General features: G+C 34.1%; 2 protein-coding genes across 3 annotated transcripts in view; both read right to left on the bottom strand.

The window, feature by feature from the left end:
- Positions 1–3,903, bottom strand: part of LOC112688139 (cell wall protein DAN4-like) — a 4,957-nt gene extending 1,054 nt beyond the window's left edge. The window contains exons 1-7 of one of the 2 annotated variants that reach the window (XM_025561192.1): positions 3,800–3,903; positions 3,677–3,733; positions 3,170–3,249; positions 3,001–3,092; positions 2,782–2,902; positions 2,481–2,711; positions 935–1,457 (exon numbers count right to left, since the gene is read on the bottom strand). In XM_025561192.1, the coding sequence (XP_025416977.1) occupies positions 935–1,457; positions 2,481–2,711; positions 2,782–2,902; positions 3,001–3,092; positions 3,170–3,249; positions 3,677–3,731 (1,102 nt within the window). In that variant the 5' untranslated portion in view covers positions 3,732–3,733; positions 3,800–3,903. Of the gene's footprint in view, positions 1–934; positions 1,458–2,480; positions 2,712–2,781; positions 2,903–3,000; positions 3,093–3,169; positions 3,250–3,676 lie in introns of both variants that reach the window. The other variant, XM_025561191.1, reaches the window with a different exon arrangement.
- Positions 3,904–4,670: 767 nt separating this feature from the next.
- LOC112688140 (probable serine/threonine-protein kinase yakA) lies at positions 4,671–10,422 on the bottom strand. The gene is made up of 4 exons (XM_025561193.1): positions 8,653–10,422; positions 8,165–8,255; positions 7,887–8,086; positions 4,671–6,070 (listed from the first exon to the last, which is right to left on the bottom strand). The coding sequence occupies exons 1-4, from the start codon at positions 9,053–9,055 to the stop codon at positions 5,433–5,435; spliced, it is 1,332 nt and encodes a 443-aa protein (XP_025416978.1). The 5' UTR covers positions 9,056–10,422; the 3' UTR covers positions 4,671–5,432.
- Between the last annotated feature and the right edge of the window lie 204 nt (positions 10,423–10,626).

Genomic DNA, 10,626 nt, shown 5'->3' with positions numbered 1-10,626 from the left:
TCTGAAGAAGGATCGTATACGGATGTTGTTGATTCACTAGAACTATGAATGTCGTGTGTTACTTCTGTACTTTTGGTAGTATATACAGGTTTATCAGATACTTCTATTGTAGTTGGATTTGTCTTATCAGTTATACTAGTAGTGGTTGTACTCAATTTCGAAGTTATCTGGGAATCGGTGGATTTCGATGGTTGATTAGTGGTAGTAGAAGTACTAGAAGTTACAGTATTCATCGTAGTTAGTGGTTGATCAGTTGTAGTAGTAGTAGTAGTAGTAGTTGTAATGATTGAGGAAGTTGATGGTTGACTAGTTGTAGATACTGTTGGATCATGATGAATAGTCACTGTGAACTTCCAATCTTCTGTTTCGGTAGTTTCAAATATTTTCCCAGTCATAGTCGTTGAATAGTTCGAGCTTGAAGTCGATATTTCCGTAGTTGGAGATTGTGTGACTGTGGTATCAGATTTAGGTTGGTCTGAGAAAATGTCGTCTTCCGTTTCATCTGTATAGTCTTCTTTTTTGGTTATAGTTGTCGAAGGGTATACGCTTGAAGTAGATGTTCTTGCAGTCGAAGGTTGAGTAATAGTGGTATCTGTGATTGGGTCCTCCGTTTCTTTTGTATCATCGACTACAGTAAATTCTGTCAGTGGTACTGGCCTTTGAGTCGATGCCTCTGTGGTTAACGATTGAGTTGAACTTATTGAAAATGTAGATTCGACCTTTTCTGTACTTTTGTATTTCACATCTTCCGTATCGTAAGTTTGTTTGTCTTCAGTATACGATGACATTGGGTCATCGGATTCTGTTGTTAACATGTATTCTGTGTGTACAGAAGTCGGATCATCAAATTCAGTTTTTTTTGTGTCATCCGTTTGTACTGAAGTAGTATCATACGATTTTGTTGTTATCGTGTCTTCTGTATCCTTCGAAGTAGGATCTTCAGATTCAGTTTCTTTCATGTCTTCCGTTTGTACTGAAGTAGTATCATACGATTTTGTTGTTATCGTATCTTCTGTGTTCTCCGAAGTCGGATCTTCAGAATCAGTTTCTTTCATGTCTTCCGTTTGTACTGAAGTAATGTCATATGATTTTGTTGTTATCGTGTCTTCTGTGTTCTCCGAAGTCGGTTCATCAGATTCAATTTCTTTAATATCTTCCGTTTGTTCTGAAGCAGTATCATTTGATTTTGTTTTAATCGTGTCTTTTGTTTGTATTAAACTTGGGTCATTAGATTTTCTCCCGATTGCGTTTGATGATGTTGAAGAAAACTGTAAGTAGTTATTACGTATAAACGTTTTATTTGTATTCTCGTAGTTTTCATCAGCAATTGCTTGGCCTATCATATTTTGCATCCATTTTTTGTAGTTTAAAATATTATTAAACACTCTCGGTTTATTGATCAAGTTGATACCATATAAATATTGATCACATACCAATATGATGCCATTATTGGTTATCTATAATAAAACAATTTAGTAGTTAAATTGTATTCATTAAATAAATTATTATATTGACTGTTATATTTTAACACACTGATTAAAAATCTTAATCAAGCATAAAAATGTATTGTGTATTAAATTAATATATTTTTACGAACTATATAGTAAATAATTTTTTGAAAAATTATTGTATTTTCATTAAACTGAATATTTAGTACAAAGTTAATTTTGTATTTTATTTATTTCAAGAAAATAATAACTATATGAATCCATACAAATAGTAAGTACCACTATATAGCATAATATAAACTGAACATATATTATTTGCATTTACTAAAAACTAAAAATAAGGTTTTGGTATTGAAATAATTAAATTTATGCTTTAAGGATTATATTAAAAAATTTATTTGTTTTTTAGTCGGTATTTATAATTAATTTCGTAAAAACATGTATACTAATAAAATTATTTGAAATGGACATTATTAAATTAATAATTTAAATAAGATTGTACCAACACAGCTTTTATCAATCATAACGATTGAAACAATATATATATATATATATATATAAGATTGAAATTTAAATATTTAAATAAAAAATGTATACAAAATTGAATAAATATTTGATTTTTCATGTTGAAATGTTACCTGAAACACGTAATTAGAATTTATTAACATTCAAAAACAATTATTTAAAAATGAATGACAAATTAATTTTTTGTATAAATGTCTAATAATTAATTCAATTTTTAAAAATGTACAATCAATGGATTTTGAACATTTATCAAATATTTAAATTTTTTGAAATATTTATTAAATATTGAATAAATAATTCTATGCTGTGTGGGTATATTTTCAAAAATATTTAGTTTAATATAAAGTAAATATTTTTGAAGTTATTAAACCAAATTTGTCCCTTTAAAAAAAATCTTTTCATAGGTAGTTAATAATAATGATATATGCATGTATTTTAAATTATATGGATTAAAAATAAATTAGAACAATATATTTTCTCTAAATATCTAATTGAACGAAGACTTACATGGTGCAAAGACCATAAAAGTTGTTTATGGCAAATTGTGTTTTCTAAATACCATTCGCTTTTGTCATAGGTTTGTTTTGAAATACTGATCTTGGTCCAATATATAAAAGATAAATCATCGTTGGAATTTTTTTGGAAACCATTCACAACGCATTTCATATCTTTCGACAAATCTTCAGCGGCTAATTTAATAGGTGTTATAGTATCCGTGATAATAATGGGTTTGTCCATCTGTTAAATAATAGTAGTGATAATTAATCAACGAGCAAGGAAAAATCAATTTATTTTAATTTTTTTTCACCTCGATAAATGCCACATCATTATTTTTTTCCACTAAAATTTTTTTTGGTTTTCGAATAGTTTTTTGTGTTTTATTTCCCATTGTAAGATTAATTTCGTTCAATAAAATATTGTAATTTTTACTGAAAATGAAAATAAATATTATTTTTTATTTCAACGTTAAGAAACAAGTATAGTATCGGTATATATTTTAATTAATAAATATCATCTAATTAAATACTTCATGCATTGTGCAGAGGTTAATACCCAATTTAAATTGATTAGTGTTCCTTGACATAATGTTTCTTCTTTTGACTTCGTTTTAATAATCACCTATAAAGTATCAATTCTTTTCAATATTAATAAATCGTAAAATAATCTGTTTTTCATATAAATAAAGATTTACTTACTATATATGGGAATTGCTCGTATTTCCCCTGGAAGGAGGGTGAACATATGTTTTCATTTTTTAAAGGATTAGTCCGTGATTCTGAAATTAACACTAAATTTATAATAAACAGAAAAACCTACATCATTAAATATCTATGTAATTTTTTTATTAAAAACAATATATAAATTATTAAATATAAAATATAAATATTTGTATAAATATATGTATTTATAATAAGTTAGTAAAAAAATATAAAAATAAGTTAGAAATGTATAGAAATGAGTTGACTTGAAACTAAAAAAAATAATGATAATATGGTAACATTTATTTAACAATTGATATTAATTTAAATATTTTCAAATTATTTATTAAAAATGTATAATGAATTTTTATTTTTATCCTAGTAAAATATTAGTATAGTTAAAACATTCAATCATAATTATTAGTGAAAAAATTCCTGTTGTGACTGAATGTTTTATTAATGTAAAATATCAAAATATTTTTATAGATACGTATATTCACTTACCTTTTAGCAATAAAAAGCCCAATAATATTATGTGAAAATGTTTGTGTTTGGCCATGTCTAGTAATATAAAAATAAATTAAAGTTTTGATTCCAGTTAAGTAAAAAAGTAATTATCATTCATACTAAATTATGTTGGTTTATTATCTTTTCTTTATGATTAGACTACTAGTATTCAAATAGTTTTCATAAGCTAATTTCATGAGTGTTTTAATTATCATATTATGTGTACAACTGAGAGTATAAGTAGTTTTATTTGTTGAAAGGAAAACCGTATATTTATCTAGATTGAAGGTTGTCGAAAAACAAGTACTTCAAATATTATACAATTGTTTTAATCAATACATGTAGATGTAGGATAACCGAACCATAATCGTTTATGTAATGCTCCTACTTATAATATTGGCATGTGCAATGTTATCATATCGATAAAAAAATTGATAAAAATATGTAACTGGGGTATTGAATTTTAAACGCTTCGAAATTTTCGGTTTAATTTATGACATAATAATATATGGATAGTATTAATCGTATACAAACGGAGCCGATCCAAAAGTGTAAAAATCCAAAGTACATTCTAAGGATCACATATTATTCTTATCCTCATATTAAAATTAAATTGTTGTGAATATACGAGAATGTTGCTTGAACTTTTTGGACATTGTTTATTCGAATAATCTTTATTCAAAATATGATTGTCACTCGAAAAATGCAATCATCTTAAATCAACTTAAATTGAGTGGGTTTCATGTAGGTATGTATACATTTATTTTATCAATGAAGTCAATAAAAAAAAATTCATATATGAAATTAATTGATAAGGTATAAGTACATTGTACAACCAATATAACAAAGGACAGCCGGAGATTATGTAAGTTTAGTTGATAAATATAAAATAATCATTGTTTCTCATAAAAATAAAAAAATACATAATTTTATTATACACATAAAATTACCTAAAAATGCTTAACAATTATCTATAATATATATATATATATATATATATTAAACCACACGTGTTATGCACGTTATAGGTTTATTACTTAAGATTTAATAAGGCACAACTAGAATACACGTTTTTTTTATGGTCCACTAGACCGTTTATAGTTTAATAGTACCTACACAATAATAATTTACATACACCTAATTATTATGGAAGAGTTATGCAATTTTGTTGTACTTAATAATTCCTTAAATATAATATTTAATATATGTAGATGTACGAAACGGTTATATTTACCAATTTCAAATTATCTTTATAATTTATACAAAAATCTATTTTTCGTTGGACGAGTACCTAACGCTGAACGAGTACAGTTCCGGTTAAGTATAAAATATATGCTATTATTATATTATAATTAAAATAATTTATACTTCTAGTATGTATCTAACTTATTAATGTATTTAATTTAAATTTATATGTGTACGTGCAAATCGATTTTGCTTAGTCTTTAATAATACTCTTAGAATTATAATTTAAAAAATATATATATATATATAATACAGACATAAATATGAATTAAAGCTTGATTTTGCAGCGATTTACACGAAAATGTCTACCGACATAAGTTTGCCTTATGGATGCGACGAAATTACTCGTATGCCCTTATATTTTGTACGAGTGTGGGTCCCACAATATTGACGTTGCAGTCGAATTTTATGCGAGTTCTACGATAAAAATCAACGCAAATTACGATATCATCGGATCTTATTCGAATTCAGTTTGATACTCGTACGTGTCAAACTGAAACCTCCTGTGTCAGTTGATGAAAGGCGGCAGCGGCGTGAACGGTGGCTCCAATTTTACCGCGGTCTCTTCCTCCCTGTCTTCCTCCCTTTGTTGCGGTTGTGTTTGCTGCTGCTGCTGCTGTTGCTGTTGCTGTTGCTGTTGCTGCTGCTGCTGTTGCTGTTGATGTTGGTGTTCCACCTCGTATCCCATGGTTCCGACGATGTCGCAATCGGCGTCCGGTTGCAAGAGTCCTGCCATGTCCTGACTCATCACGTATGAATCGACTACGTGCTTGTTGAGCTGATGGCTGTGATAGGTGTCGCGATCGGGCGGCGACTGATCCAACGGGCCCATCATGTCCTGTCGGGCCAGGCATTGCATGCTGGTCGAGAACAGGCCCGGGCTGTCTTGCGGCTGGGTGGCGTACGGCGCGCCGAAGTTGTTGTTGTGGAACGCGTTCTGCGCGAACGGCGACGATCCGTTGTTGTTGAGCAGGTTCAGATGTGTGAGATCCCCGTAACCGGCCGCGCCGTAGCCCCACGGTTCCGAGCCGCTCAGTGTGACCGGTGAACATGTGCCCATTGACGGCGACACATTGCCGCCGAACGTTGTCAATGTGGTGAACGACGTCGAGCTCACCGACGATCCCGGAGACCCGGACGGGAACACTGTTGACAACCAGACGAACAACGTAAGAGCGCATTTGGATTTCATTCGATTATTCTACATCAGGAGGGATCAGCGTTAGGTTAGCCGGTTTTAGTGGTGAATCTACGGGGTGGTGGGATATGGGTGATAGATCCCCCCATGGCCATGGGTTAAAACAATTTTTTTACAACCAATTCAATTTTTGCATGCACAGTTTAAATAAAAGTTATTTTTTTATTATTTCGTTTTCATTATTTCGTAACCAAGAAGGATACGTTTGTATACATTGTTATTTAACTTCATATCAGATTACGGATACATACTTCGTACTTTTATCATGACCCGAGATACAGCCATAGAGTAATGGCACAGTCATCAAGAAAATTAAATCTTCTTTGGTAAATTTAGTAGAATAAAGCTTATAGGTATACTTATTATGTACGAAAATATTTTATATCTTCTCCCATGAGAAAATTCCAGATCCGCTACTGGCCGATTATCGACATTATCTGAGGAATCGAAGTCGTACTCGAGTGACTTTTTCGAGGTGGTAATTTATACGATGTCTAATAGCCAAGAAATCGACGATAAATTCTACAAAACAGTTTGTACCATCATCGTTGTTTATCTCGATATAATTTTCGATATCCGTTCAGATACATTACGCTACCTGTGATAATGTAACGTATATTTGAGAAATAGAGAGAAGTTCAACTTGTGTTAGCTCTTTACTTTTCCAGACCCACCCTTTTAAGAAAATCCCCTTTCGTTTCGGTTATCAATTAATATTTTTACGATGACTTGAAAACGTGTTACTATCATTGTATTACGAATATTATAATTACAGGTTGTTTGCGACTGAATGAGTATTTGAAATCCATAACTATTTTATTATTCCAACAAAAAGTTCAGAACTATCCCACGGACTCTCGAGTGATCATCACGGCTTCCCCGGGAATGCTCCCTGGGCCACTGGTTTAGAAACCCCGTGCTAGAGGAGCACGAGAATGTTTTTATTACATTTAGATAGAGTATTTTGAGTAATTATTCTCGTTCACACCAAGTGAACTTGGTGTAGTGAAATGAGCTCTTGATCTTTGACCGTGGTACGAGATCAGCGGAATGGGTTGCGTCTATGACAGTGAAGTTTATCGTTAAAACTCGTAATGTCAATTCTATCATTGATGTGTATATTTATTAATCTATTTGAAAATATGTATTATGAATGTTACACAATGATTTGAAAAAGTTCCTCTGCTCCCCGCTTAAAATACGTCGCTGTTTGGTTTTGTAAATCATCAAATTAACGTGCGACGTTTTTTTCCATCGAAAAGTCGACACTGATACGGGTGCATTTCTATTTCAATAGGCGTATGATGACATGTATGTTTTATATGTGGCGTGAACAATTCATTTTTTCTAAGTAATTCGTATACAAAAAAATATGTAATATTAAACCACGATAGTAATATACACAACATTTACAGTGTATATTATTTGTAAAATCATATATGGTTACGGTTGAAAGCTCTTTGTTGATGATTCGACACTTTTAATTAACATTTTTTATTGAAATATTTCGAGGGTTTATATTGTATACTATGTGGTTAGGAGTCAGTGAATTTTACCAATTCTATCCTTAACACAATTTATAAAATATTTAAGGGACAAGTTAAAATATCAGCTAATCAGAAAACATTTAAAATTTAAAATTGTAAACGCAAACTTACGATGTGAGTTCTAGATTTATAAGAATTAGTATATTATAATACCGGCAATGACGAATCAGTTTCAAATAATTTATATTTGATCGAATATTACTAATAAATCACTTACCAGAATTGGTCAGATAAACGGTTTTCCTGGGTGGTTCCCTCTTCCTCCATTTGGCCCTGCGATTTTGGAACCAAACCTGTACCCGGGATTCACTGAGTTTCAGGTTGCAAGCTAATTCTTCTCTGGCAAACACATCGGGATATGGAGCTCTTTCAAACGCTCGTTCTAATTCCTCTAATTGATGAGACGTAAACGTGGTTCTGTACATTAAACGAAAAATGGTAATCAGATATATGTTGAATTTACGTCGATCAGAAAATTAAAAACTCGTAACTTACCTAGTCTTTTTCTTTTTTGTGCCGTTGTTGTCAGTATTTTTCGACTTGGAGCTTGACTTCTTAGGCGCCGGTTGTTCGGTTGTTGGTAGTCCTATATAAAAAATAAGAAAAAAACAAATTGTCAGTGGTGGAAGGTTGGTTTGAGTGAATGACTGTTAAATTATTATAAATTGAAAATAGTATACATATACATTAATATTTTGAAAATAAAACAGAAATTTTTTTTTTCAATTTACTGGGAAAAACAAAATTCTAATGAGAATTTGCTAATGAAATCATAGTTATAATTCATCTATAGTTAATAATTATCGTATTTTTGTTGTTGAGCTATTACACATTGAATCGGTACAACTGACCGGTGAAATTTCATTCGGTACAGATCAACGTACCGAGGAGTAATCATAGCGCTAAAAGTACAAATAATACTAAGAAAGGAGGATCTGCATCTGGGAGCGTACGGTAAGAGCTTGGGGCGCCCAATGCGTTACCTGATGATTGTTGACAGGCAGTCGGTAAAGCATTTGCGTCCAGTTCCAATTTGATACCGAGCTTTTGCCCGTTGGTGCCGGCAATGTCCGCGGGCTGCGACTGAGCGGTGGACGTGACCGGAATCTGAAACATATCCTGCGAGTCGCCGATCTGCAGCTGCCTATCCTGCTGTTGCATCGGGTCTTGGATGCCACCGTGATGGTGCCGGTGCATGTCCATGTCTTGCAGCTGATGATGGTGGTGCATATCCATGTGGTCGGGCACCGGTAGCGAGTAACCCATCATGTCGCCGGGTTGCTGGAACGCCAGCAACGACTGGTGCTGATGGTGGTGCGCCGGCGACCCGGGTTTCTGGTGGAACTCGTTGAACATCATCGACTCGTCGAAAGCGCCGTCGTCCATGTCACCGGGTGCGGACGAGGGGAAAAGCGTTTCTCCCGTCGGATTCTCCGTTGCAGATTCTTTTCCCCCCCGGGGCGGAATCGTTGGCGCCGGAAAGCGCGCGACCGATGATTTGAAATCGATAGGTATGTTCCGCCCGCGGCAGCGTCGACGGTGGTGGAGACGATGGCTGCGGCGGTGGCGGTGACGGCGGTCGCGGCGTCGTCGGATGTATAGATTTTAATTGGCCCGAGTGACCCGGCAGCTGCTGCAGCGGAGGGGGTTGACGCGCGCTGTTAATTTCTGTTGATTGTCTACAATTGAAGCGATGATGGGCTGAATTAGGACGCCACACACGAGGACCAAATATATTAAATAAACTTCGTTTAAGGGCAATTTAAAAAGCGAATACGACGGCGGACATGTAACGCGGGTTAAATTGAACGCGCGCAACTTAAAGCATTCGAGTTGCTCCTTCGGCACGATCAACACGAGTTCCGCAGCGTGGTGTGGCGGCGATGGTGGCGGCGGTGACTTAGACGGCGACGACTTCGACACGGGGTTGGACGAGAGGAACGCGAAAGTTTAGCCCGTGCGATGTTAACTACGGGTTCCGGTCGCTGTCGATTCGAGATTGTGTTGAGGTTTGCACGACCGACGATGATGACCACGACGACGCGATTTACCACGGGTTTTGGACTTCGTACGCGGCGACGGCACTGCGGCTACGACAACGGCTGTGGCGACGCACCGACGTACGTGTTCGAACCGAGTGAAGTTCAAAGTAATAATAATATGTGATGTAAGTTTTTGCATTGGGCCATTCGTGTGCCGCGCATGACGTGCCGTCCGTGCGCGTGTGTACGTGGGACGCGACCAATAGGGGCACTTGGGAGTGGTAGTCGAGTTGACCAATGACGGCGTGGACCCAGGGATCCCTTCGGTTCTACGCGTTTTGTACCCACTCGAGTGCACGCACTCGCACGCGCGTTCGTGCGCGATCTTACGCACACACCGCGCGCACGCTCACGGACACAGAAATACACACGTATACGCCTTTTATCGTTGTTCGGTACATTGTCACCAGTTGGAAATATACACATTTGGACGAAAAGAGAAACAAACGCAATGATATGCGTATTATTATTATTAGAGGCGACCGTTGTTAACTGTTATCGATATATTCTGCAACATTTTTTTTATTTTAAATTAAACGCATAGTTAATCCAGTTTTGTTTCGTATTTTGTAATTTGTTTTTCGCTTAAAATTGTTGTGTGATTAGACAAATTAAATTTTTGTAGATTTCATATTTTCATGGTTATCGACTGTCGTAATGATTGTTTTGTTATACTTAATTTTAACATAAGTCCATTTGAAAAATCTAGTCATATTTTCGTATCCTAGTTCCAGTATTAGTTTCAGAGTATTTTTAGTACTTTTTTAATTGATCAAAATCATACTCGATTAAATTATATTTATTATATAATTTAAATTTAATTACAATTAATATTATTATTGCATCTTGTCGCTTGTTGCAACAATAACATAAGTTTATTAGTGTGAAATCATAAAGACTAAGGTTGAATCAAGG

The sequence above is a fragment of the Sipha flava genome, unplaced genomic scaffold (assembly GCF_003268045.1).
Source record: "Sipha flava isolate LNK unplaced genomic scaffold, YSA_version1 37_pilon_pilon, whole genome shotgun sequence".
NCBI lineage: Eukaryota > Metazoa > Arthropoda > Insecta > Hemiptera > Aphididae > Sipha > Sipha flava.
This window is presented reverse-complemented; position numbering and strand designations above follow the sequence as displayed.